The 27,777-nt window shown below is 37.4% G+C and overlaps 1 protein-coding gene across 1 annotated transcript in view; it reads right to left on the bottom strand.

Moving 5' to 3' along the window:
• The window catches only part of DOK6 (docking protein 6), a 269,698-nt gene that overhangs the window by 51,680 nt on the left and 190,241 nt on the right, over nucleotides 1–27,777 (bottom strand). Inside the window, exons 6-7 of the mRNA XM_074822826.1 lie at nucleotides 26,676–26,814; nucleotides 2,193–2,310 (exon numbers count right to left, since the gene is read on the bottom strand). Coding sequence (XP_074678927.1) covers nucleotides 2,193–2,310; nucleotides 26,676–26,814 — 257 coding nt within the window. The remainder of the gene's footprint in view (nucleotides 1–2,192; nucleotides 2,311–26,675; nucleotides 26,815–27,777) is intronic.

The following is a 27,777-nucleotide window of genomic DNA, read 5'->3' as shown; positions in this document are numbered from 1 at the left end:
TAGTAATCTGAATATAGGTAGACACCACTCTAGTTACTTCATTTCAGAGTTTGCGAGATATTCAGAGAGATGTGTGGAATTTTCAAATTAGTTTCTTTAATCTTTTTGTCATAAATACACATGAAGTGCAGAACTGAGTTTGATGGATTATTCTCTAAAGAAACCGTCTCCTCTCTGAAGGCGTAATATACCTTTTCAAGTTCAGAGGAGATCGCAGTGGCAGCAAGTGATTTTTCCCTCTGCAACAGCTCATCTCAGCTGGCTGCTGTGCTAAGGTGAGGTTTCAAGTGATGCTCACAGTCTGCTTCCCCGCTACCCACCTTCCACCTACATCTATGAAGCATCTGTGGGCTGATGCTTTGACAAGCGGTAGATCTCTGCTGTGCAAAGACTACCAGTATGAACATGTATTAGGACAAAAAGGTGTAGTTTGCACTCCCTTTACAAACACATTGTTTTTAATTAGTCCTTGCAGCAGAAGGTTCAAAGATACAGTCATTACAGATTCTTGCATGTAAAAATTTTGCAACCAGAGGAGACAAAATAGACCTCTGGATGAATTTCTTAGCTCACTGGTAAAACTGAACTAGTCTCTCCTGAAATCAACTACGCTTTCTCAAGATTCAGTCATAACAGTACATGTAAGAGAAATGAAAATCTTAAGGTGTGAAATATTTATTAGTCCCATGTTTCAGTGGAAGTGTGAGTAAAATCTGCATACTATCAAAAAGTAAAATTCTTGCATTTTTAGTAATACACTTCCAATATGTTGCATCCTGCAAAGCTAGTTGGTATAGATTTTAAACTATTACTTGATATATCAAGTTTTGCTTTCCTTTATTGCAAAGGCTGTTTATAAGAAACAAAATATTGCAGAGAATGAACAATGTTCTATAAATTTGTCTCACTTCATATATATCATAACATTTTTACTATCTTTTGCCAAAGGAAAGACCCATTCAGAACATAAGGAGAGGAACTCTAACATCTCTACAAATAAACGTTTTTTTATGCATTCTTATTTTGTACATGAAAAAATATCAGCCATAATATGAATATGTTTAAGGTGATCTACAATCACTATTTTTTCACAACAACTTCTAGAAGGTTATTTTCTTTTTTCCATTACTGTTATTTAACTGTAAGACTATAACCATGATTACAAATTCACTTTGTCTTTGTTGTACGGGGGATGATGGGAAACAAATGCTGTACTCATTGATGAGTCACCCACTGAACTCACAGCTCACCTGCTGATTTTAATTTATGTGATAATTTACAAAACAAAACAAAACACTTCACATCTTTCATCTGTATACTGCATTTCACTTACTTCCATGAAAACATGTACTATGTTTTCTTGAATTGGGTACTCTTGTTTGTGAGCAGTTTCTAACCTCCTATCTAAATGTAAATTGCTTATGCAAACAGATTATTAAGGGAGAATTTAAATAAAATCCTTAAGCCCTTTCCAACTAATACAGAAGAATACGTTTATGAGAAGTTATTTTTTAAAAGTGAAAACAATAATATTAACTAAGGTCTACATTTTAAATCTAACAATAATTTCAGTTTCCTAAAAGATACAAATCAATTTCAGTTTAAGAGCAGTCAATCATCATCATCATCATCAAATTATGTTAATTACAGCATTTAAAGTCTTAAGCAAGTAGTTTAGAATCTAAATATATGAAAGAGAACTGGAGACAGAAAAAGAGGATATGTATATACAGAAGGCCTGTAAATTAGTCAAATCAACAGTTCATATATATGATTCCCCAAGCAAATTCACCAAGAATAGCTCTTATTCCAAGAACTATTTTGTTTTAATCTTGCGACTCATATAGCCACTTTATGTAGATTTAATTGGTCACTCTGAGATTGCCCAAATACATACATAGTCTTATTGGAAGAAAATACTAAAACAACCTGACATTGATTAGTTAAAGCTACATTAAGCCAAATTGTCTATCTAGCTTTATGTGGTGATTCGGGAATAATTTTCATCATTAGTTTACAAAATTAGTAAAAGAAACCTGTTTTATGTAAATTTGGGAATCCTGCTGAGGTTCCTGACAACTTATAAAATGAAATGGAGAGAAAACAACCAGTGCAAATAAAAAGCAATTTGCATGAATTCTGGTCAAATGGAAAGAGCTAGTGGACATGGCATTTACTTATAAGGAACTTGCCTTGTAAACTGTAGATTTCTCCAACGCTGTTCTGCCGGGTGATATGATGCCAATATGCGCTACGAGGAAGTGAGATCGACTTGGATAATGTCATTGGTTCAGACAGACTGGTCTGGAGCTAAAAACCAAAGCAAGCATAAATGGAAGATCACATAACAATACTTAATAGGTAATCTCAAAACTGTAAATTGAACCAATGTTGTTATGAAGATACTATTTACTGAATTACCACAGGTTTTATACTATCATTTAAACTGTGTTATAAGCATCAGCACTGTGAATGCTTGGGAAAAAGCTGCGAAGGTATATTTGGGTATATAGGTTCATTAGCACAGGTTAATATTAGGACATAGGAATATGGTCCTATTTATCTACAGCTATTCTTGTTGTTGCCGGGATTTTGTTATTTTCTTCTTTAACTTTACAATAATGATGGATTAGAATATACCTAAAATCTTAAACCCCTCTACAATCACATTTCTTTTTGGTCATTTAACCTGCATATTGGATTGAATACCCAGAAAGATGCTAAGAGACAATCTGAGACAACCAGCAGTGAATTAGCAATGAAGAGTCATTAAACCCTAATCCTCCATTTAAGTGGAGGCATCTTGTCCCTAGTAGCAGGCTACAGCCTCAGGAACAAGTTTTCCCAGTCCAGGGACTTCACGTAACCAAAACTGTGAATTGAATGATAAGTGTCCATGTGTACAAGAGCTGTACAAGGCACAGAAACCTGAGAGGAGGAATGTAAACTTTATTAAAATTAGAGAGATCTGTCTCCAGTGCACTATAGATGTGAGTGAAAGACAAGACTAGGCTATAGGAAAAAAGAACGATGGAGGATTGTGCATCCTGACAACCTCTTTGGATATACTTGTATAATTTTGACTTTCTCTGTCTAGAAGAAAAGAGAACATATCTGAAAAATTTTTGTATCTCTGGCTTTACAGAATATAAATGTGATCAGTGATTTGCGGGATCTAAGAAATAATGATGATGCTATGGGGCATGTAATTTCTTCAGCGGATGTCTGGAAAGATCAACACTGAAGGATCAATCTGAAGATTTAGAGGGGAAAACCTTTCAATTTCAGGAGCAGCACCAGGACAGTGAGGGTGGTACTTTGAGAAGGTGTGCCTAGAACCCCACATTTCCAGAGAGTCCAGCTGAAGAGCAAAAGGTATTCAAGGTCTGGATCATTTACTTTAGGCTAATGATTAGCTCCTAGGGTTTCTTCATTCAGAATCATAATGCTAAATTAAAAAAGCTGTTTTTACCAGTACAAACTCATGTTATTCTGTAATAAACAGAAAAACCCTTTTGGAGACAGTATCCACAATTTATAATCTATATTTAATAATCTACAATTATTTCATTTCTGAGTATTAACACACACTGATGTGTGGCAGATATTTTGCTTCAGATCAATCTATTGTAATTACTTTTGTTGTTGTTTTCTTGAGAATTGTCATCAAAATTACTCCCTGTCTACAGCTAATGCAGCTGTAATGTAATGCTCATTTATAGCCAAATATCACATTTAATTTGTCAGTGGTGCAGATCATCACTGGAAGCTATTCAATATGAAGTAAAAAGCCTGCAGAAACATTTCTTCCATTAGAAAAAGTTCAAAATCCTTATCACATGAATTCTATTTTTAGGTCCACTTGAGAATTTGAAGTTCATTGATACAGAGAATTTCCTTTATTGTGGAGATCAGGGCAATAACAAACATACTATTTTACCATGTTAGTATATCAAGGCTAACAAGGGTAACTTTGTTGAGTAAGAAAAATAAATAAAATCATGTAACTTCAATACACAGCTTATTTATTCAGGATTTATTCACCCAAAAGATAAATTATAGTCTTGAGGCAATAGGCAAACCTTTTTATTCATATGCATTTTGGAAAAAAAAAAAAAAATTCCAGTAAAAGGGAACCACTTTGACTATGGTTCATTATCTCAAAAGCTAAATTCATGGACTGAACTGAAGTGACTAAAGTTATATCATTATTCCTGATCTGAGGTGATTAGTACCTGTCTGATCAGAAGAACTTTATATGCATACATATAGTAAGAACTGCTCTAGTGCAGAAGATCACACTGTGAGCATTCACAGTACTTTGTTTCCTCAGATTCTCTAATTAAAGAACAACTTCTGATATCCCCTTTTGGGCAAGAAGTATCACCATATGCTAACTGCAATAGAACCAGATGAACTACATTTCTCTGGGGACTCCATAGAGAGAAAATGCAATTTCTATTTTATTAAAATATCATCCTTGGAAAAAAAATACTTTAAAATAAATTGTCAATGTTTTTTTCAATTTAAGACTTTAAGATATAAACATAAACATACGATTTGAAGACCTTATCAACTTGTATATTATAGAAAGATTCTAATATAATAGCACATTAATTTTTCCATGAAGTTATTCTTACTGATTGTTAGATCACTAGTAGCTACAATTTTGCTTTTTATATTTTTTATTAAAATAAAAACCACATTATTGGTCAAATGTAATTGACTATGACAGAATGCTTACTCCCACAAACTGCTATTTGTAAAATATTTCTGTGTTCAAAGAAAATTGAATAATCTACTGACAGAAATCTACTTTCTCTAGAGACCATCTTATATGCTAGACTGTGGTTGTTTCACATAAAAACCTTGAAACCAAGGTGAAGAAAACAGGCATATAAACATCCATATAATCTATGGAAATATATGGAAAGCTATTAAATAGCTTTTTGCTATATAATTTATTACAGATTATACTAGAATTTAATGTACTGTTTCATAATCCCTTTTCCCTAACTGTAAATGAACGGTGATAAAAAAGAAAAACAAAACAAACAAATGATTTGTAAATCAGGGAAGATGAACCAAAACTCGTTACTTGTTAAATAATTAGTCACTCAGGTTTGAGACTTCTGGTGTTTCAGACCAGTGGAAGAGATCACTCCGGATAAATTCAGAGACCTTAACCTAGATACTCTTCCCTTTCATCTTTTTACTATGACTCAGAAAAAAAAAAAAAAAACAACCCTGACTTCTCCTCTATGCTTTTCCGAACCAGCTAAGTCAGAGAACATTTCACTATGGAAAATAACCAAGTAAATAACCTTTTTAATTTTCTTCTTTTCCTGAAACATGCAGACCATCAGTTTCTTACACAGATTTATTTCTGTCCTTAATTTAACATAAATACAACAATTAAAAAAATATCTTTAAAAAATATTTCATGTATTTCCTTAAGCCTATTTACCACTTCCAAAATTAAATCAACATCTCTGAATATGGATCCCTCCTTACATAAGAGGCCAATTGCTGTTGCTTCCAACACTGGCACATTTTCCTTAGGAGCTGGCAAAACAGGTTCAGATGCATTAACATCAATAGTACAGAAAGGGCCCATAATGGCAGAGGTAGCACAGACATGTGGAAGAAGTAAACACTTTGATCTGGGAATGAATTTGAGGTAATTCTACCCCTCTACTCTGCTCAGTTGAGACCCCACCTGGAGCACTGTATCCAGCTCTAGAGTCCTTAGTACAAGAAAGACATGGCCCTGTTGGAGTGGGTCTAGAGGAGGGACACAAAAATGAGCAGAGGGATGGAACACCTCTGCTATAAGGAAATGCTGAGAGAGTTGGGGTTATTCAGCCTGGAGAAATGAAGGTTCCAGGGAGACCTTATTGCGGCTTTTCAATATTTAAAGGGGCTTATAAGAAAGATGAGGACAAACTTTTTAGCAGGGTCTGTTGTGATAGGACAAGGGGTAATGGTTTTAAAAGAGGGTAGATTCTAGGTACAAGGAAAAAAAACTTTACAATAAGGGTGGTAAAACACTGGAACAGATTGCCGAGAGAGGTTGTAGCTGTTCCATTCCTGGAAACATTCAAGGTCAGGTTGGATGGGGCTCTGAGCAACCTGATCTAGTTGAAGATGTCCCTGCTTATTGCAGGAGGGTTGGACTAGATGACCTTTAAAGGTCCCTTCCAACCCAAACCATTCTATGATTTCACTAAGGGTTTTTTGCAGTCTTGCATCCATGAACTGATCTTAATCTTTGGTATCTAGGTATAGAAACACAGAGGAAAGTTAAAGCAGTAAACCAAATTAAACATACAATATATTAATATAGCATTACATAAAACATGCATCGAGAGTGATTTTGCTACAAATACTTCTCAAATCTGATGAGGCTTCAGGAAATGAAAAACATAATCCAGACTTTTCTTCCCAATTTAAGAGGAAAAAAATGATGATGTAATTAGAACTTGGGCGAAAATAAAAAAAATCCATCACTGAAGCTTTTTTGTTATCTGACATGAAATACCCAGTAGTTAGGTTTCCTACAGTTTCCGCCAGAATCTTTCTTTTAGTAAGATACATTTCACACAGTGAACATTACATTTCTTTCCTGTATCCAAATCCAATATCTAAATCCAAAATAGCCAAAATATTAAGTCATATGAAGCCTTTGTATTGTCAATGACAACTTTATAATTCTTAAAGGACTATTTAATTAAAATAGAAATAATAAAAAAATAGATCTATTAATGTGTTACTGTAAGTAGTTCCACGTATTTTTCATTATTGTTCTTTCATCAGACAAGACTTAAGGGCTAAACTTTCTTTTAAGTCCCAGACGCCATCTCCACCGGCTTAAACAGAGTTGTTAGTCTGGTATCAATAATGAATACAATTACAAGAATGGAGCCTGTTAATTGTATTTAACGTTCTGAGTTTTGATCTGTTTAGCATATTATTCTCCAACTTTCTTCTTGCATTAAAAAAGTCTAGACAGTGAAGGTGAGAGAAAATACATTTGGCTTGGGGAGAAAAACTGAACAATATACAGTTCATTCCATTTTTTTGGCTGCAATAAAAACTTTTTTACAGATATGGTCTGGGAATAGGTTACTTTATTATGGATAAAAAATCCCAGCTCATTTCACATTCTCATTAGAGTCTTTAAACAAATAGTAAGTGAACTAGGTCACAGAAGACTAAGAGAATTGTAGTCTGCAAATTTGAATTAAATATCACTATTTAGACTTTTTTTTTATTTATAACTCTGAAGAAGGTTGCTTTGTGTGTTATGTCTTGAAGAGGAAGAGTGGTCAAGAAATATATTTCACTTCTCAAGTATCCATTAGCTGACAATGGAATAGCACAGATTCATTTCACTGGTATACACAGTGAACAATTACTAGAGTTTAAGAATCACACAGTCTAGAAGGTAGCATCAGCTGAGGTACCAGCTCAGCTATCAGCTGAGTTACAGTACAAGCAAGAGAGAAGGTTTTTTTTTTTGTAAATGAATTTTCAGTAATGACCAAGAAAAAGGTGTCATGTTTGCCTTTTTTGCAAAAGCAAATACTGTTGTCCCATGTTCAACTTGTTGAACAAAAGACCTGTTCTACAAAAAGCAGTTCCCATCTGGTACTGTGAATTGGATTATTCCTTCTTAAGGAAGAGTAAAACATGTGTTTTACCCATGCAAAACCAGTGTTTTACCCATGTTTCTGTTGACTTTTATTCTGCTATCCCAAACAATTTTTCCAACTTGTCATTTTGAATTCTGTCTCTGAATTGACCCACTTCCATACTGTCATATAACTGTAAAATCCAGAATTCTAATAATTAGATTGTGTCTTGATCCAGAACTTCTATGATAATACTTAATAAAACTGGATTCAGGATATATTCCTATGAAAGTCCAGTGAGAATATTCTCTTTGGTGATGTGTTACTAACAATTACTCTCTGGTTATGATTTCCCCATAACTCTTTGTTCATGATCACTTAGTTTGCTTAGAAAATAGTCATGTGTTATCTGGACTGTGTTCATTACTTAAAGGTGCCTACTATTAATATAAACACTTACTGCTGTCAGCATACTATTTATTTGCTATGCACTGCTTTACGTTTATTTTTATACTTTTATCCAGCTTGCTGTTCCTGACAGAATACACAATACTGGCAAAAACCCCACCAATATATGACCTCATAAGTCTTCTGAAAAGACTTATAGAAAAGCTAGCTGTGAAAGTAATTTCAGTGATTTCAGCCTTTATAATATATTTCTAGCATTTAGGTTTTCAGTAGTTATTCTAACCTTGTTATGACCTTTCAGAGAGTTTCTTAATCAATTATGGAGGAAAAAATCTCAAAATAATAACACTGCTTTGCAGTGCCAAGGTGGATGATGATTACTCTTTGGCGGTGGAATAACATTATGTATGAATAATAAAGCAATGGTGAAAGAAAAGCATTCTGAAGGGAGATTCAATGGGACTGATATTTTTTTTTTCTAATCTCCTTGGCCACACTATAAAGAGAGAATTGGGACATTTTGCTCCTTTTCTGGCAGAAGTGTGCTGGGTTTTTTTCCTTGTTTTTTCTTTCCTCTAAAAGAAGCTCATAATAGAACACTTTGTTGTCTGACAGGATTAATGTTGGAGAAAAGTAGCTGGATTTTACATCACATTGGAATTATATTTGTTGAATGTCAGTAAGGTGTGTGTCATCACCCATATTCTGTCACAAAATTGTGGTTTTGTTTCTTTCATGAAAGAAGTTTTCTCTCTACGGAAACTATACTAATTACCGTGAGGGTAGAAGGTCAGGTTCTTACATCTTTACAAGGTTTGAGACATTGTATTATACATTGGCAATATATGAAATACTTTATCTATTCTTCATTGCATAAAGCCATTCACTAATAACATGGGAGATGCTGCTGACATGAACAGAGCTGAGACTACTTCAAGCCTGACTATAAAGTAGGTCTTAGTGGAAACAAACACAACTAAATGGTAGGAGTCTCTAAACTAAATGGTAGGAGTCTCTAACACATAGGAGAACTTGCTAGCAGGTTGAGCTAATTTCTTCAATAAGTACATATATATATATATATTCACTAAGGGAAAATCATGCCTGACAATTTTGGTGACCTTCTACAATGTGGTTACAGTGTTGGTGGACAAGGGAAGAGCAACTGACATCATCTACCTGGATTTGTGCAAAGCTTTTGATGCTGTCCCGCACAACATCCTTGTCTCTAAATTGGAGAGACACGGATTTCATGGATGGACCACTCAGTGGATAAGGAATTGGCTGGATGGTCGCACTCAAAGGGTTGCGGTCAATGGCTTGATGCCTAAGTGGAGGGGGGTGACAAGTGGTGTTCCTCAGGGGTCAGTGTTAGGACCAGTACTGTTTAACATCTTTGTTGGCGACATGGACAGTGGGATTGAGTGCACCCTCAGCAAGTTTCCTGACGACAGCAAGCTCTGTGGTGTGGTCGACACGCTGGAGGGAAGGGATGTCATCCAGAGGGACCTTGACAGGCTTGAGAGTTGGGCCCATGCAAACCTCATGAAATTCAACGAGGCCAAGGGCAAGGTCCTGCACATAGGTGGGGGCAATCCCAAACACAAATACAGGCTGGGCAATGAGTGGATTGAGAGCAGCCCTGCAGAGAAGGACTTAGGGGTATTAGTGGATGAAAAACTGCCTATGATCCAGCAACGTGTTCTTGCAGCCCAGAAAGCCAGCTGTATCTTGGGCTGACCAGTGTGGCCAGCAGGTCGAGGGAGATGATTCTCCCACTCTGCTCTGCTCTCATGAGACCCCACCTGGAGTACTGTGTCTAGCTCTGAGGTCCCCAGTGTAAGAAGGACATGGACCTGCTTGAGTGGGTCCAGAGGAGGTCCATGAAGATAGTCAGGTGGCTGGAACACCTCCCTTATGAAGACAGGTTGAGAGAGTTGGGGTTGTTCAGTCTGGAGAAGAGGAGGCTCCAGGAAGACCTTGTAGCAGCCTTCCAGTACTTAAAGGGGTCTTACAGGAACGATGGGGAGGGACTTTTTATCAGGGACTGTAGTGACAGGACAATGGGTAGCGGTTTTAAACTAAAAAAGGCCAGATTTAGATTAGATATAAGGAAGAAATTCGTTACTGTAAGGGTGGTGAGACACTGGAACAGGTTGCCCAGAAAAGTCGTGAACCGGCCTTTGAGCAACCTATCTAGTGGAAGGTGTCCCTGCCCATGACAGGGGTGTTGGAAGTCGATAATCTTTAAGGTCTCTTCCAATGCAAACCATTCTCTGATTCTATGATATATATATGTGATAAAGAATCCAGTACTGCACAGACATTATTTGCAGATATTGATTGTCCTATCTGTTACAATGAAATGGAGGCTTTTATGACGGAGATGTGCTGGACAACACGAAGGAAAAGATTTTGCAGGTAGACATTTGCTGACCTGAAAATAAGCAGCATTTGGAAATAAGACTGTGTGGAACTATAAGATAATTTCTCTAAGTGGCATCACCCAGGGCAAAGTCTTCAGCTTTTAAAAGTAAAAATCTAGGACTTTTGAAGATGCTCAGTACTGATACACTTGTTTAAAGGTATGGTTATTTCCAGATGGCAAATGGGGATGATCAGAGCAAAAAACCCACCTAAAACTGAAAAACAAAATCCAAAATAACAGCACATCCCTACACATTTTATTCAAGTCAAAAATCACAGTAGTAGAACAGTTCATCATGTTGACTCATGAATGCTTAAATTGAAGGCGGGTGGCATAGAACACACTGATACAGATCAACTTAAACTCTAGGGTAGTTAGCTTAACCTTCAAAGATATGTTCTAGGGGTCATTAATCTCAAGCAGTTCATCAGTGAAATGTTCATTTACAGCTTTGTCTCATTTAAAAAACAAGCAGTGAATTATGTATATCATTATGAGTGTTTGTTAGTAGGTGATATAAAATACAAGTCAACGATGGGAGGGCTAGGAGGAGTTTTGGTCTTCACTGAGATAAGGAGTTAATAGTAGCCAGTAGAGTACAGGGGATGCTATTTGGTTTGGAGAGGTCCCTGAGGACAGGAGGAAAGCCAGTGGCACTCTTATCTTCAAGAAGAGCAAGAAGGAGGACCCAGGGAACTACAGGCTCGTCAGCCTCATCTAGGTCTCTGGGAAGATGATGGAGCAGATAATCCTGGAAATCATTCCCAGGCACATGAAGGATAAGAAGGTCAACGGGATTAGTCAGCATGGATTCAACAAAAGGAAGATATGCTTGATCAATCTGATACTCTTCTATGATGAAAATGGCTGGCTTGGTAGATGAGGGGAGAGCAGTTGATACTGTCTACTTTGACTTCAGAAAGGCTTTTGACACTGTTTCCTGTAAGATCCTCATGGAGAAGCTGATGAAGTATGCGCTGGATGAACAGTCCATTTCAATGAGGTGGACTGAAAACTGGCTGAATGGATGGGCTTAGAGACTGGTGACCAGTGGCATGAAATCTCTTTGGAGGCCAGTAACTAGCAGTGTACTCCAAGGGTCAATACTAGGTCCAGTCCTGTTCAACATCTTCATTAATGATCTGGATGATGGGGCAGAGTGCTCCCTCAGCAAATTTGCTTATGTTACAAAACTGGGAGGAGTGGCTGATACACCAGAGGGTCATGCTGCCATCCAGAGGGACCTTGACAGGCTGGAGAAATGGGCTGACAAGAACCTCATGCAGTTCAACAAGGGCAAGTGCAAAGCCCTGCACTGGGGAGTAACAACCCCAGGCACCAGCACATGCTGGGAGCCACCAAACTGGAAAGCAGTTTATCAGAAAAGGACCTGGGGATCCTGGTGGACATCAAGTTGAACATGAGCCAGCAAGATGCCCTTGTGGACTGCATTGGGAGGACTGTTGCCAGCATGTCAGGAGAGGTGATCCTTCCTCTCTACTCAGCACTGGTGAGGCTACACCTGGAGTGCTGGGTCCAGTTCTGGGATCCTCAGTTCAAAAGAGACATGGACATCCTGGAAAGAGTCCAAAGCACCACTAAGGTGACAGAGAGACTGGAGAATTTCTCTTATGAGGAAAGGCTGAGAAAGATGGGACTGTTTAGCCTGGAGAAGAGAAGGCTCCAGAGGACTCTTATTAATGTTTGTAAATACCTGAAGGGAGGGTGCAAAGAAGTCAGAGCCAGGCTTTTTCCAGTGGTGCCCAGTGACAGGACCAGAGGTAATGGTCACAAAGTGAAACACAGGAGGTTCCCTCAGAACTCAGGAAACACTTTTTTACTGTGAGAGTGACAGAGCAGAGGCAGAAGTTGCCCAAGGAAGCTGTGAGGTCTCCTGCCTTGGAGATATTCAAAAGCCATCTGGACATGGTCCTGGGCAACCAGCTCTGTGTGGCCCTGCTTGAGCCAGGGGGGTTGGACAAGATGACTTCCAGAGGTCCTTTCCATCCTCAACCAGTCTGTGATTCAGTGATGAGCATCTCCAAAATTATAGAGAAGGTTTTGCTAAAAAGGGAGAGTGTCAGATCTGTCTTCTGAACAATGTAGGGATAAGTAAGTTGGGGTGGGAAAGAACAAACTGAAATGCATCAGTTGGAGACGGCAAAGAAAGAGGCTGTCCAGAAAGGCTTCACCAGAGTGTTTTATAGGGAATTCAACCTTAGATTTATGGTCTTCCAGAAGGTTCTCTTTCATGAGGTGTGTCAAGCCAAAGTTAAAACCAGCGAGGCTTGGCATCAGTGCTGACTTACAAAGTCTTGTCCTCATTCCTCTGTTCGTTCTTCACTCTCCTTGCTCTGGTGGGTATTCTTATGTCAGACCAAGCTGCTCACATCTGACCTCAACCTGATATGCTTTGGAGAAGATTTCAAAGTATGCAAGTTTTTTCTTGGTATTGCTTGCCAAAAGATATGACATATCTTAAAGAGGTATTTGGGACACTTGAAGTCCTCAATATTTTACTTGAGAGTACTGGAAGGAGAGTCATTCTGACTTCATAGAAGTCGCTTTGGCCAGTTTTAGAGCTGGTATGGTAAAAGTCATGGCATGAGAAAATGTCCCTCAGTGGAGAACAGACTTCAAAAAGTCTCTCTAGCATGTAGCAATACAGGTGAAGTAAAGATGAACTCAGAATGTCCCCAGCTGGGACAACCTTACCTGAGTAAGTTTGGGGCTGAAAAACTGGAATTCTAAGGCTTACATAGGTATTTCGGCAAAAAAATTTGCTAGAATCTGAATTAAGAGTGTTCACTGCACAGTTATTTAAGTTTCATTCTTTCTGATAAAGCAGATGCCTTGGCCCTCACAAGCTTTCTTATGCAATTTTTCTTCTATTGTCTAAAACAGATGAGTAGTTTCCGATCACACATATTTGTGGAAATCACATTTCTTTTAGTTACTTCATTTCATTGCTGGTACCAAAGAACTTTAATAAAATGACAAGAAGACAATTTTCTGAACGCTTCCTGCAACAATAATCATCAATAACATTTCATGAATATTTCTTATTAAGCTTATCAGTGCATGACTCCAGTATTCAGTGACACACATAGTCTTGCTGACCTCTACTTTCTGACATTTTCAAAAGTTAGTTTTATGTGTCATACAAAGACATTTCAATTAAAAAGAAAAAAATAGCAAACCCAGAATGCATAAAAATTAATATCATGTAGTAAAGTCCTCTTAGATGACTCTTCAATATCTTCCAAAAGAACACATTTCCTTCCTTTTAACTAGTTACTTTTAAACATTACAAATGCATCTTGAATCATGCATACTGGGACTAGTTATACATATGCAATGCACATGAAGGCACATGAATCTAAATTATTAAGTTTTAGCTTTGAAATATATTATTGTGGGGGGCGCTAAAAAATATGCCTGTGTATATGAACACACAAATAAACATACTAGTTTAACTTAAAGTAATTTATTAATTTAATATTTACTTTAGTAGCTCCATTGCCTTTAGTGGGCTTTTACAGATTTAAAATCAATTCAGAAGCTGGTATATAAAAATAAAGGGCTACTCTTTTCCACTGTGTGTGCCCACACACATGGGGATCACATCATGATCATGTATATAGATAGATACAGCCAGAGGATTCTTGACATTGCTCAGTTTTAAAATTTCAATAAGCAATCATTCAAAAGCAATGCACACACTTCTAAATAAATATACACAATGTATTTTTGGAAATAATTTTTGGGGGTCCAGAAACAACTTAAAATGAGAGACAAGACTCTCCAAATCACAGTACAAATTTGTGCATATAAAGAAGGTAGTAAAACTTTTGCTTCATTTCTGATGCTCATTTACTAATGTAGCAAAAATAGCTGCAAATCAGGAACCCAATTTGGAAAGGGAGAAACAGAGAAGTGTTTGTAAATTACTGTATCTTTCAACATACTTGCATCAGCTTAATAAATCCTACAGCTGGCAATCTTTCTTCATTTAATTTCATTTCTGATATAACTCAGGTGGTTTTTTTTCCTCTGGCAAAAGTTGCTTTGTGTAGTAGAGGTTGTAGTTGCATGACCACATGTCCTATAAGTCAAGCCTTTTGAAATGCATGGTTGTCATCCTTTGCCTCCATGCTGGTAAGTTCCAGCTTCATGAAACAAAAGAAATAAAATTATACCTGTTGCCATGGAAATCTGCAACTCCATCACTTTTTTTCTTCATGTAATACAAAACGTTTGTAAAGGTGATCACTGAAGAATATGTGGAAAATGTTACAGAAATGCCATCATTTTACAAATGATTTTACAAAATCTCTCAGCTAGTAGCAACTGAAACTTTTACCACTGTGTCCTACAAGGAAACAATTAAGAATAATGAAGAGACCACAAGTTCTTTCATTTTATAAACAAGAACCTATGTTGATTTGTCAATGGATTTTGAATCACAGACACTGCAGAGAGATGCATTCAACAGCCAGCCATATGAATCCATACGAATCTTGCCTGGCAGCTACCTTTATGGAAATGGATTCTGACAGACTGAATATATGATGAGACTAGCAGCTTTTACCCTGAGACAGTCATAAGCAACAGAGTGATGTATGCTTCTGCCATAGCATGGAAAATCTTCATTAAACCCTTGCTGCTGAATACTACAGAATGGAAATGTTTTTGAAAAACCTGCAGTTTAGATGGGTCAGTACTCCAATACTTTTTAACATATTCATCATCAACATGGGCAGTGCCACAGAATCCACCCTTACCAAATTTGGGGATGACATCAAACTAGGGGGAGCAGTTAAATGCCCAGATGGAAGAGCTTCCATTCAGAGGGACCTCAGCAAAGCAGAGGAAAGGGCTGACAGAAATCTTGTGAAGTTCAGCAACGACAAATGTTAATGCTGCAACTGGGCCAGGGCAAATCAGTACATGAGTACAGCCTGGGGACTGACTTGCTAGCCAAAAGCTCTGCCAGAAGGACCTAGTGATCCTGGTAATAACATTAATGACCAGCGTACATGTGCAGTGATGGAGGTTAACCACATACTGGACCACATTAGCAAAAGCATGGCCACCAGGTCAGGGGAAGTCATACTTGTTAAACCATATCTGGAGGTTCAGCAGTATTCACAGAGCCTTCAGGTTTGGGCCCTGGCATAAGAGAAATGTCAAACTGGAAAGAGTCCAGTAGAGAAACTCTAAGAAGCAGAATAGGATCAGTGACACTGGATTAAGTGTTGAATGTTTATTCAAAATGAGAGAGAGAAGGTTAAGAGAAATCTAACTCCAGTTTCTCTCTCTCTTAAAGGTATGTTCTAGAGAAGACTTATGAGAGATGCACAGTGAAAGGACAAGAGGCAACAGTCACAGGCTGTGGCAAGGGAAATTCAGGACAGACTTAAGGAAAAATTCTTCACAATGAGATCAGCCAAGTGCTGGAATGGGTACCCATAATCTACATCCATGGGGGTATTCAAAACCTGACTGGGTAAAACCTGGGGTAATTTGGTCTAGGTTTGATGTTACTCCTTCTTTGAACAGCAGATTAGGCGAGTTGACCACCAGCAGTCCTTTCCAATGCCAATTTTTCTCATCCCACATTCAGTGGGTTTGAAAATCTGAGAGCTAATGACATGTGCTGTGCCAGTGCGTTAACCTGACGTTATTTTGCTTACTGTAGTAGCTGCACATCTTCATCTAATATAGGTACTGTAGTAAGTGAAATAATGTCAGATCAACAGTTCAGGGACTGTACTGTCTGTACTACTATCTTACTGATTCCTGCACAGTGCAGAGCAGCTGATAAATAAAAATTGTTAGCATGGCTTGAATCACATACAGGATATCAGTAATGTAAGAACAACGATACAAGGCTGAGCAACAAAGGAACATAAATAACCCCTATCTGGACAGGCTTTGATTAATACATATCAAAAGACAGCTTGTACTTGGAAAAGTGCCTGTATTTCAGATATGTTTTTTTAGATACTAAATATTTGCTGTCTTCAGTCTAAACACACTCAGAGAGATCATTATAAATATTTTCACATTAAAAAATCTGTCACCTTTATAAAAAGGAACAGAAGCAGAAGAATGCAAAGAAAAGCAAAATGAAGACAAAGGGTGAACTCACCTAATTTTTGTCCTACCAACAGGTACCTGATGAGCCAAAGCACGAAAAGCACAGGAGGGATTTACAGAGTAACTTTAGGACTATTATGAGAATTTTTGATCTCCTCTCAGATTATTACTTTTTATAAGTGTCTTATTCTCTGAATAGCACTGTGCCCCTCTGTAAATCATTGATAAAGAAGTTTCTTATTAATCAGAGACAAAGCTTTAAGTATTCCCTTGGGTGATATGAAGAACTCCTGAACAAAGTTGCTGAAACAGAGGAAGGCCTTGCCTGATAGGAGACAGCGAATGATACTATAGTTCAAAAGACTGATGAAAACCATGTGAAAAATAACTTCTTCAGAAGTTAATTCTTCTGTGAATAAGTAATTGACTATGATTCAGGATTTCTTTTGTTGTTGTTTTGTTCTGTGCTATTCCCAGCATGCAGCTGATTACTCTATGACCTTGGGCAACTCATGCACAGCTGAATTTGGCCTTAATCTTTCTGTGCCTCATTTTACTCATTAGTATAGTTATTATAATAATACCTGTCTCCTGAGAGCATCGGGTGGCTTCATCAGCTACTATTTTTGCTAATAATAATAGGAGCTCTATAGGCTGCTTTAGTTTATTTTACAAGAAACAGTTTTTTCAAAATAGCAGATATGAGACTAACAATAAATTAAGGCCACTGAAGAACTGGCTTGAGAATTATTTTTCTAGTAATATTTAAGTCAACATAACCTGCTCCTCTGTTAAGAGAGTCTGATGACATAAACCTACCAGCACAGTTATACAAGCAAGTGTTTTTAAATGTACACAGTGCCAAAGAAAACTTCCCTTTCATGTTAAATGTTTCTCAGAGTTTAGTTAAGGGGAGGGCTGGGAATAGCCAAATAGGGTTCAGTCAGGCATGCAATAACTACCACATAATTACAGCCACCATTCCTAATTTATCATTCATCACCCACAGCTTTTAACAAATAAGACTGCTAATCAAATCATCAGTTTTGTTCAGGGAAAGTTCTCTGGCTCTTTGCTTTCTGCATTTTCTGGAAACAAAGATGAATTTCAACTTGACAGTGCCTCTCCAACTTCTTTGATAGCTCTTTAAACATGCAATATTTTGCAAAGTACAAGAAAAGCACAAAAAAACCCGACCCACAAATGTGCTTATATCACCAACCTTCAGATCATCTTATATACAAATGCAACTTTGTAAAGTTGAAATAAATTATATCTGACTTCTAAGAAATTTGCACCTAGCTCTTTAAAAAGTTCCTAGAAATGTAGATATGTGGCTACATGGATTTTTGAAGTGCTTACATGCTAAATTCTCAAGAGGGTTTGCATCTTCAGATACCTTACTATGCAAACTTCTTTGCCCTGTTGCATTTAAACAAACTAACCAGACCCTAGCTAATTAAATCAAAATGTTCACAATGCAGCATGCTTGCATGCAAACAGATAAATGAGGTGAACAGAACAAAGAAAACAGTGTTCATAGGATTCTTGTATGCAGCTTTAGGATGGATTCATAGGATGAAGCAGGCTCCTGGCAACAAGAAACTGCATTTTCTCCATTCTGAGACACCTCTGTGAAGCTTTTATTACAAGTTTTGGTTCAGGTCCTACTTTATATTAGGAGGAAGGCAGATTTCAACCTGAGTTTTAGGTAGCAGAATAGACAGAAAGCTAGAAGAACATTATAATATTATACGAAATATTCCAGAAATTTTTGAGAAGGAAAATAGAGTAATTGCTATGTTAGGATATACATCCATGTGGTGAGGTATGTGGGTTTTAGTCCCTAGAAGAGGGACATTTTGCATTCAAGGTCACCCAGCCCAATGGCTAGGGATAAGAGAGATTTCAAAATTATGTCGGGCAAGGGGGGAATTTAATTTTTCCCACGATGCTGTGAATGAGAGCCCTTATGACTACTACTACTACTACTTCAAAAACATTCAAGACTCCAGTGCAAGCTCTAGTGAACAGTTTTCAAATGGCAAAACGGCATTTAAATTACATCACCAACTACCAAAATATCTGATACAGTCTTATGTAAGGACTTGCCAGCTCTGCTCTCACACCTGCCCACGGCACTTACCTACACACTCCACAAACCTTTATGCTGTCTGCAGTGTTTCTGACATGATGAACAGCTCTGTTACCCCACGGCGTATAAGCAGCTGCACTAACCCTTCATTACCATAGTAAAGACTTCCCCTGTACTGTGCTTTCATTCAAACACACAGCAAACATCCAGCAACAACCACCACCTGCAGCATCCCCTGGAGAAGCCAGACTACAGCTCATCCTTGCGTTGTCTGTAAGGTACCATATAGGAGACAGTAGACTCCTGCAGCTGACAGAGGAAGAGGCAGGTAAAAAAGGTGTTGACTTAGTAAGAAAGGAATGGGCAGTGGCCGTGGAAGCTCAGAATTCATGGCAGGATGAAGTATTTTCTTTTAGGAAGTGAATGGCACCTGTTGCACAATATTTAAATGTTGCTGCAGTATTTGAATATCTATTATTGGATATGAGTAATAGTCCCTGAAAAAATGCCAATGAAGTAAGTCTACATTAAAGAAAATATTTTCTTTCAAATAAGATGTACTGGGTCTGGCTGAGCTGGAATTGGTTTTCCCCTGTAGCAGCCCTCATGGTGCTGTGTTTTATGCTGGGAGCTGGCAGGGTGTTGATAGCACACTGGTGGTGTGGCTACTGCTGAGTAGTGCTTACACAGCACCAAGGCTCTTTCTGACTTTCCCCCCCCCCAGTGGGACAGGGTGGGGAAGATCTTAGGAGGGGACACAACCAGGACAGCTGACCCGAACTGACCAAAGGGATATTCCATACCATATGACGTCTGCTCAGTATAAAGCTGGGAGAAAGGAGGAAGGGGGTGGGGTCACCCTCGGTCCTCCGAGGCAACCACTACGCGTATTGGAGCCCTGCTTCCTGAGAAGGCCCGAATCGCCTGTTAATGGGAAGTAGAGAATAAATCTGTTTTCTTTTTTTGCTTCCGTGTGCGGACCTTTGCTTCTCTTTGTTTATATTAAAAGTGCTTTTGTTTTACCCACAAGGGTCATTTTTTTTCCTATTTTATTTTCTTTCCCCTCTTTGCCCTGTTGAGAAAAAAGGGGGAAGGGGGGGGAAGTGATAGAGCGACTTGGTGGGTACCTGGCATTTAGCCAAGGTCAAACCACCACATAAGATTAAGAAATAAACCAGCTACAGTTAGAGGAATCATTAACTGCCACTAAAACAACGTCTGAATTTTCACAACTCTCCTACTTCTGAAGTGGTCAATGTCAGGAACAGACTTGTGATCCAACTCAAGGATTTACTTCATCCAAGTATACACAGTCTTCTGAGCCCGAGGACTAACAAAGAGCCAGGCAAAATTCTTAAAAAAATTCTTACAGAAAAATCAGAGTCAGGAAAAATGTCATTATGTGCTAATGAACCAAGAAACCCACAGGAAATTACTGATACTCATGGGAACTGGGTTTACAAAACTCAAACCTAAAAGTACAGGGATTCTGACTTAAGGAAAAAAAAAAGTCAGCATTCTTGGTTTTGTTGCTAACCTTGGCAATACTTACAGCTGGTCATGGCTTTCCAGTGGATAGACAGATCCTGCAGTGGAACACTCCCCATTTTCTATTATCGGTTTCCACTGCAGAGAAGGGTGAACTTTACTTCCCTAGAAGCCCTCTCCTGCCAAAAGCACTGCCAAGGCTATTTCAGCTTTAACCTGTAACTTTCAAGGACCTCTAGAACCAGTAATCAAAAAAGCTTCACAACACCTGTGTGAACCAAGTAAACAATTCAGCAACCATGTATTGCAATAAAGCAACCAGCTTTTTACAGGGTTATAAAGTTTCTAAACAAACATTGTACAGCAACATCATATAGTAGTTTCAGATGGGAAATACAGAAGAATATTGAGCTAAGTACTTGCATGAATGACTGACCTGAGGCTATACTTTAGCTTATATAAAGTGCATGAGTTCATGAATGATCATATGTACTCAGAGCCTCAGTACTTGAGCTTATACATAACTTGGAAACAGAAGAAAACATACTAAGGGATCTACATACTAAGGGATCTATGTGTCATGACATGGGATCATCACAGAAAACAGAATCACAGAATTGTCTAGGTTGGAAAAGACCTTGAAGATCATCCAGTCCAAACATCAACCCAACATTGACAGTTCCCAACTACACCATATCCCTCAGCGCTATGTCGACCCGACTCTTAAACACTTCCAGGGATGGGGACTCCACCACCTCCCTGGGCAGCCCATTCCAACGCCTAACAACCCATCCCGTAAAGAAATGCTTCCTAATATCTATGCATGAACTCTGGAATTTTCTTCTCCATTTTATCCTCCAGGTATTGACTTGACCCAAATGTACTTAGGCAGAATTATAACATAAGAGCTTTTTCATACTAAGTAAAATGCAGTATTGAAATGGAGCCCAAAAGACATACATTTTAACTAAATATTTCATATAATCATTGGGTCGGCAGCCTCCACTAGTCTCTCTGTATTTCCCATACTTCACAAGTTGAAAATAATAGTTATACCATTGTAGAAAGACGTAAATAACAACCATAATCCAGACAAAGCCCTGAAGATGCATTGGCAAAGATAGGATACCTCAAATTGAAACCATCATTTTAAAATGAAAATTTAGAATGTTTGATGTGTTTGTTGATGACGTTCAATCCTGTAATGTTTCAATGAGTATGTGTTTAGGTTGTGATCACGTTAAAGATACATGAAGAAACACATAGTACAAACTTGTTTACAGAGCAAAGCTAAATTAAAAGTTCACTATGAAACTAATGCTGTTATTTTCTCCAGCCTCAGAGATCAGTACTTTTTTTCTTATTCTAAGATAATTTATACTGATATTCTTCATTCTATTTACATTCTTACTAACACTATGCCTGACAACCCTGTCATTTATATTTATCCTCAGACCAGTCCTATGAAATACTGTTACCTTCCTCAGTCTGTTCCAGATAAGAAAAAGATTAAATGACTTGTAGGCTTATTTCTTAGCCACCTTCCTCTTCAACCTCTCCTTAAGCTCAGTTCCATTGTGTGATATTTGTCTTCTTCGGCACAATCATTATTTCCTTCCTAATAACTTTTTTTTAAAAACAGTAATATATAAACTCATTGATATTATCTTTTTTAAATGACAGAAATCTATCATGATCACTCATTCACTTCTACTGTTGAATATTAGAGACAAGACTTGTAAAAAATGAGAATGAAAGAGAAATATACAGATATACAGTGTTTCATAAAGGTGTTTATCTTTTGGTAAATGTTAAAAGGATCACAATCTAAAGTGATTATTTTTACAGCTCTGCTGTCTAAAGCAAAACACGTGTCACGATATTTCCTATGATAATGTTATGAAACTTGCATCATTATAATTTCTTCATGCATTTATACTCAGTCTTACTGATGTTTGATTAACTTCAGCTGGTTAACATCAACTTTAGTGCTATCTTATTTAGAATTATGGTTTTACACATTGTAAATTTTTATTCTTTTGAGATTACATAATAGGTTTTTACCAGCAGCTCTTGAAAGAAGTGATTTATAAGGTTACAAAAGTACAACTATTTCCTTAGCGTGCCTCCCTCGTATGTGTAGTCATAATATGAGAAATCTACAGTTCCTAACACTCCATTTTATACACTAAAACAACAGTGGGTGCAGAAGTTACATCAGGAGTGTTTTCAGTGGAGGCTGAGTGGCAGAAGATCAAAGCTGGCATTTTGGAGGAAAATCAGGTCTTAAATACCGATGCCACATGACAGTAAGCACGTTGTCATCCTAGGTTAGATAGACAAGTGCTGCTGAGAACAACTGTGTTCATATGCTGGTGTGTGAAAACTATCTTCACTGAGATTCTTTAAAAAAAGATCACCAAAACCAACATCATTTACTGATGGCAAGAAGGAGGATACTCAGCATTTATGGAGGGTCAATTATTCTTTTTCCTTCTCTCCTCAGAATGGGATAACTGGGAAGATACAATTGTTCACTGGTGCCTCTGTAAACCAGTTCAGATCAGTAACCCTACCTCTTCCTTTTAGTTTTGTTTTTTTTTTTTTTTGCCAAAGTAGCAAACTGAACTGACTCCCTGAGTCAGAGAAACACCTGAGCTAACAGAAGGGAAGTGGAAGGAATTTTCAGCCCAGGCTGAGGACAGGGGAGGGATGAAAGAGCTGTCTGTTAGACAGTCAGATGTGCATCTTCCATGCTCGACATTAGACCATAGTTGAGGGATATATGCAATTCTTGAGGTTATCACTTTTTTTTTTTCTTTTTTGGTAATTCCAGGACTGTCAGTCCAACCAGATTTCTAAATGTTACATTTAAAAATGAAAGGGGTGGTGGTGTGTATGTGTGTGCAAGAGAAGAGGTATGTAAGAATGAAGACTATTCAGATGATAACACCAGAGTTGATGACACTCATATAAATAATACAACAGCACTAAATAAAATCTTGTAAATAGAAAGCCATTGTTTGTTTTTAGTAATCTGTTGTACTGATACTGTTAAACCCCTAACAAAACACTCTCATAACACCCCCTCCCCTCAGAAAGCCATCCATAAACAAAAATTATCATCTGTATTACACTGATCTATTAGAAAAGTGAACACTGAAAGAATGAATATACAGATCACAATTTCCCTGAAAAGAATTTCAATTTAATTACTTGTATTGGCCCAAATTTGCTATTGTCCCAAACTATCACTTTACCAATTTAACTTTTCAAACTCAATCAAGAAGACCACCTGAGCTAAATTAGTTCGTTGTTCACTTTGCCATAGTATTTGAATAAAATCCAGTCTCCTTTGGTTACAGTAAACCCAATAACCAACTTGAAACCAGGGACTATGGATCCTGTATTTCAGGTCCTTTTTCCAGTGTTACAATTTGAAAGGGAAATGTGCAGAACAAAAGTGTGCACATGATAATCTACTTAAACTGGGCTTTTCCTACTTGTGGTGACTGTGAGGGAGACTTGGTATTGTATTAGCTGCTACAGAACAATTTTCCTTCTCTTTCAAAGGTAATGGCAAGAATTGGTTTCCATCTCATGTACCTCTCTTATTAACATAGTTATTCAGCATGTTACTTGGCTTGACTAATAGTTTTCTTAGCATAAAGATTAATTTATTGCTTAGTATTCTGAAGCAGCATTTTTGTGTGCAGAGACCTCCATAAATGGAGTAAATGTGACCTGTGGCTGCCTGCAGTACCTTTATCTGACAAGTCTCTGGCAGCAGAAACTAATTTTACTTTTTCTTCTGCCAGAATTTGTTTCTGGTTTTTGTGTGTTTTGTCTCTTTTTACTTTTTTATCAGTAAGGTGCTGCACTTTGTATATTCATTATGAGAACTAACCATAATCTATATATTCATCTAGGTTGCTTTGGTTAAAAATGCACTTTGATTTCCTTTATAAACTGTATTCGCCTTTTATAATATTGGATTACAACCTATTATAACCTGGAAAAATTTAAATGAAACTTCAGTGTATTAATTACTTAAAATATGTTAACATGTAGGACAGATACTCAAATACTTTAGAGTCCTTTCTAACATATAACTTCTAATGATTGGAAGGAAAAAGTAAAGGTGGAATTACCCTTAGGTTTCTACCCTTTTTCTGATTTGTGTAATACTGGATACACTATAAAACTTCCTTTACTTTTAAAAATTTCTTTCATTTTCACCTGTACAAAAAAAGATTTAATTCTAGAATATGAAACGTGAACAGTAAGGGTCAGGAAAGAGCAAAAAACCCCAAGTATAGAGCTGGAGATACAAAGGATCAAAGTCAAGTTTTGGGATATTTATGGCTTCTAGATCCAGAATTTAAAAATATAGTCTTGCTTGTATTTCAATTTCAGATCCTATGGAAAAAATATACATAGGCATTTGGTGAAACTGTTGGATTTAGATATCGGAGAAGCATTTGTACTTGATACAAGGAAAATAACACATACTTAGTCTATTTATAATATTCAGGTTTTGTTTCTGATATGAATACAACTCAAATGCTGCAGATGACACAGATAACCCCTTAAATGTTCAGCACCCTATCAGTCAGGGGCAGACAAGCTTCCAAAATCTAACCAACATTAGCTTACTAGTTGAAGTAATAAATCAATATATTTTTCAGCCTCTTTTACCCAGCCCACAGCTTCTACGCAGCCTACGGCAGCCTACAGCAGGGCTCTACCAATCTCCCTCTGCAGATCACAGCACAGCCTCATCCAGGAGCCAAGTACATCATACACTGCGTGGCTGATGAGTCATTTCTATTTCTCAACCTGCTCTCAGAGTTTGATAGTATGTACCATATGGCCACAGCCTTCATAAATGAGGTTTCAGGGAAGTCATCTGATGGCAGAATGGAAACGGCTTTGCTGAGCAGCAAAGCTGTTAATCGATAGGTGGGAGACCTGAAAGTGGTGGTTCCATGAAAGGAAAATCCTATATGATCCTGGTCTAAGCACTTATTACAGCAGCATGAAAATGCTCTAATTTATCTTTCTGGTGTAGACACTTTAAAAGCAAACATATTTATAACGATTGCTTGTTCCTGGTTTTGGACTATTATTCAATCCCTTTCTGTCCAGCAGAATGCAGCTGTTTTTTGCCAGCATTTCTACTACTTCAGATGCTCTTCCATTTACTCTATCATCTTCTCTTGGACTTTCCACCAATTGCTCCTGCATCCCTAACCTTACTTTAATCTTGATTGTGAACTCTCCTCTTCCTGCTTTTTTCTGCCCAAAGTTTGTGCATATCAAGTATTGTGCAAATGCTCCTACTTTGTCTAGTTTTATTGAAAAATTCATCCACCTTTCTTCATAAACCAGCAAAACCATAACTTTTTATGGCTTCCCATCTTAGATGTTACTTGGAGACATGCAGAGTTGGAGGGAAGCATTCAACATAACAGACTTTTGACATGGAAATCTAAGTCTTTTTCAAGTTTCTTTTTCAGTAAATGGAGGAATATAGACTTATCTGAGGAGTTATTAGGAGGAGGAGTTGAACATTGGGGTCTTAAGTTGTCCTTTGCAAGAGCCTTTCTTTCAGGAGCGTGACCAGGATATTTTGACAGTGATGGAGTGTGGGGGGAGAGGATCATGTGTTTGCATGACTGTGGGCATGTACATGGTGGGTGAGGGAAGGAAGGAAGAGAGGATCACTGGAAATAGTGTAATTACCATCAAATCTTTCTAGGGACAAAGATAAGTGGAGAATCATGGTCATCTGAGAAGAAAAGCATGCAGACCAGGTTCCGTGGCCTCCCCGTATCTTTCCTCTCTGGTGGATACAACGGTAGCTTCAAACCACAGTTGAAAGTTAGCTTACCAGAATGATCATTTAAGACCATCTCTACTTCTAAGCATACAGGGAACACCTTTTTTTTCTCTCTGTCTTAAAAACTCCAAACTTTTCAGTAGTTGCTTAAAGATAACTTGTGCAAATTGGAAATTCTGAACTTAATTTTTAAAATAGCTCTTTTTAAAATCACATTGCATTGCTACTTATTATAGTGTAGGGAAAGCAATTTCTTTCAGTGGTTAAGAAAAACAGAGCATGTCTGCTGTCACCTAAGAGTGTTTTTTTGGACTTTTTTTTTCCCACCTGTGAGGCCATGAGGAGTAATTAACACTCATTCACCAATAGTCAACTCACAGCTGGCTTCAGCTAAAGGCTTAATCTTTGAGTAACAGAGCCACAATTTTCAAGAAGGTAACCGTGGTTCTCATGTTTAATGGTATCCACCGTTCCAAAAAGACACCAACAATAGATCATTATATAACACACACTGAAAATCCCTGACCATGAAAATACAGAAATCTGAAAGTCTGTTTTGTCTTAGCCACACAGCTAATACCATCATTGTGGCTGAATTCACCGACTGCCATTACTCCATACTTCTGTTGTTCATTACCAGTTTTTATAAGTTTAAACATTTTGGTGAAAGGACCTTACCCTTGCCTTCTGCTCCATCTCCATCATTAATCTTTCATGTTGCTCTGCTATTGCAAGTGTTGCAGAATGGACTTTCTGATATATCATTTCTCCTTCTCGAGTTTGAAAGGTGAACAGCCCTTCTCCTGTGTCACACATCCTGCAGTGAGATTTAAGCAGAACGGAAGGAAATTGAGTACTGTGCAATTTTTATCTAACTATTATAAAAAGTTCACACCATACAGTAGAAAATGCCAACTTTTGTAGTTAAACTCTGGAATTTCGAACATTTACAGTTATTTTTACAATTAAAGAGAGACATATTCCAAGAGATGTGCAGAACTTTGTGAACATAACCTTTAAATTCAGTTTTAATCATCATCTGGATAGAGAAAAAGAAGTTTTATCATAGAATAAAAACTTGAGGTAATACAGTCAGCTATTTCTAGCATTGTTTCAAATGTCTGCGCTGGTAAGTGAGAGCTAAATTTAATTCTCTTAACCAATTGTTGCCAAAGGTACATATCATGTCATGACTTTGAAATGCTGACATTTTAAGAGAACATTGACCGATTAAAAATATTATTATGGTTAATCATGACAAAGAAGCTGTATTGAAAGACAGCATTAAGAGGGTTAAACTATAACTCTCTCTGTTAGTACATCTATGTGAGGCAGCATCTAAAGCTATCTTGATAATTACAAAAGCCATTCATTCAATTTGACAATAGGAACAGTATTTCTGTAGTATAAGAAGATTAAATACTGAAAAAAACCCACCAGAAATAAAATTTATTTTCTTCTTTTGAGAGCACAACTTATCTGTGATACTGCTGAGGCATTATGCTGAAGAAGAAGAGTGGTACATGATAAATTCAATGTCAAAGAGAGCTGGGAAATATAGAAAATGGGACTAGACAACAATGTTAGATTACTGAATGGCAGTTACTTTGAGGATATATATGGTGTTAAACAGTGGTGCAATTCAACATATTCATATTAGTAGTTCCATTGTATTATCAGTGTCTGATTTCTGTATTTTTATAGACTTCTTGCAATTTTAGAAATGGGATTAAAAAATCCTTTTTATTTGGTCTGATACTTCCTGTAAAGATTTTCAGTT

This window comes from Strix aluco, chromosome 1 (genome assembly GCF_031877795.1).
Source record: "Strix aluco isolate bStrAlu1 chromosome 1, bStrAlu1.hap1, whole genome shotgun sequence".
NCBI classification, from domain to species: Eukaryota; Metazoa; Chordata; class Aves; order Strigiformes; family Strigidae; genus Strix; species Strix aluco.
The sequence above is the reverse complement of the archived record's forward strand: the minus strand, read 5'-3'. Positions and strand labels throughout refer to the sequence as shown.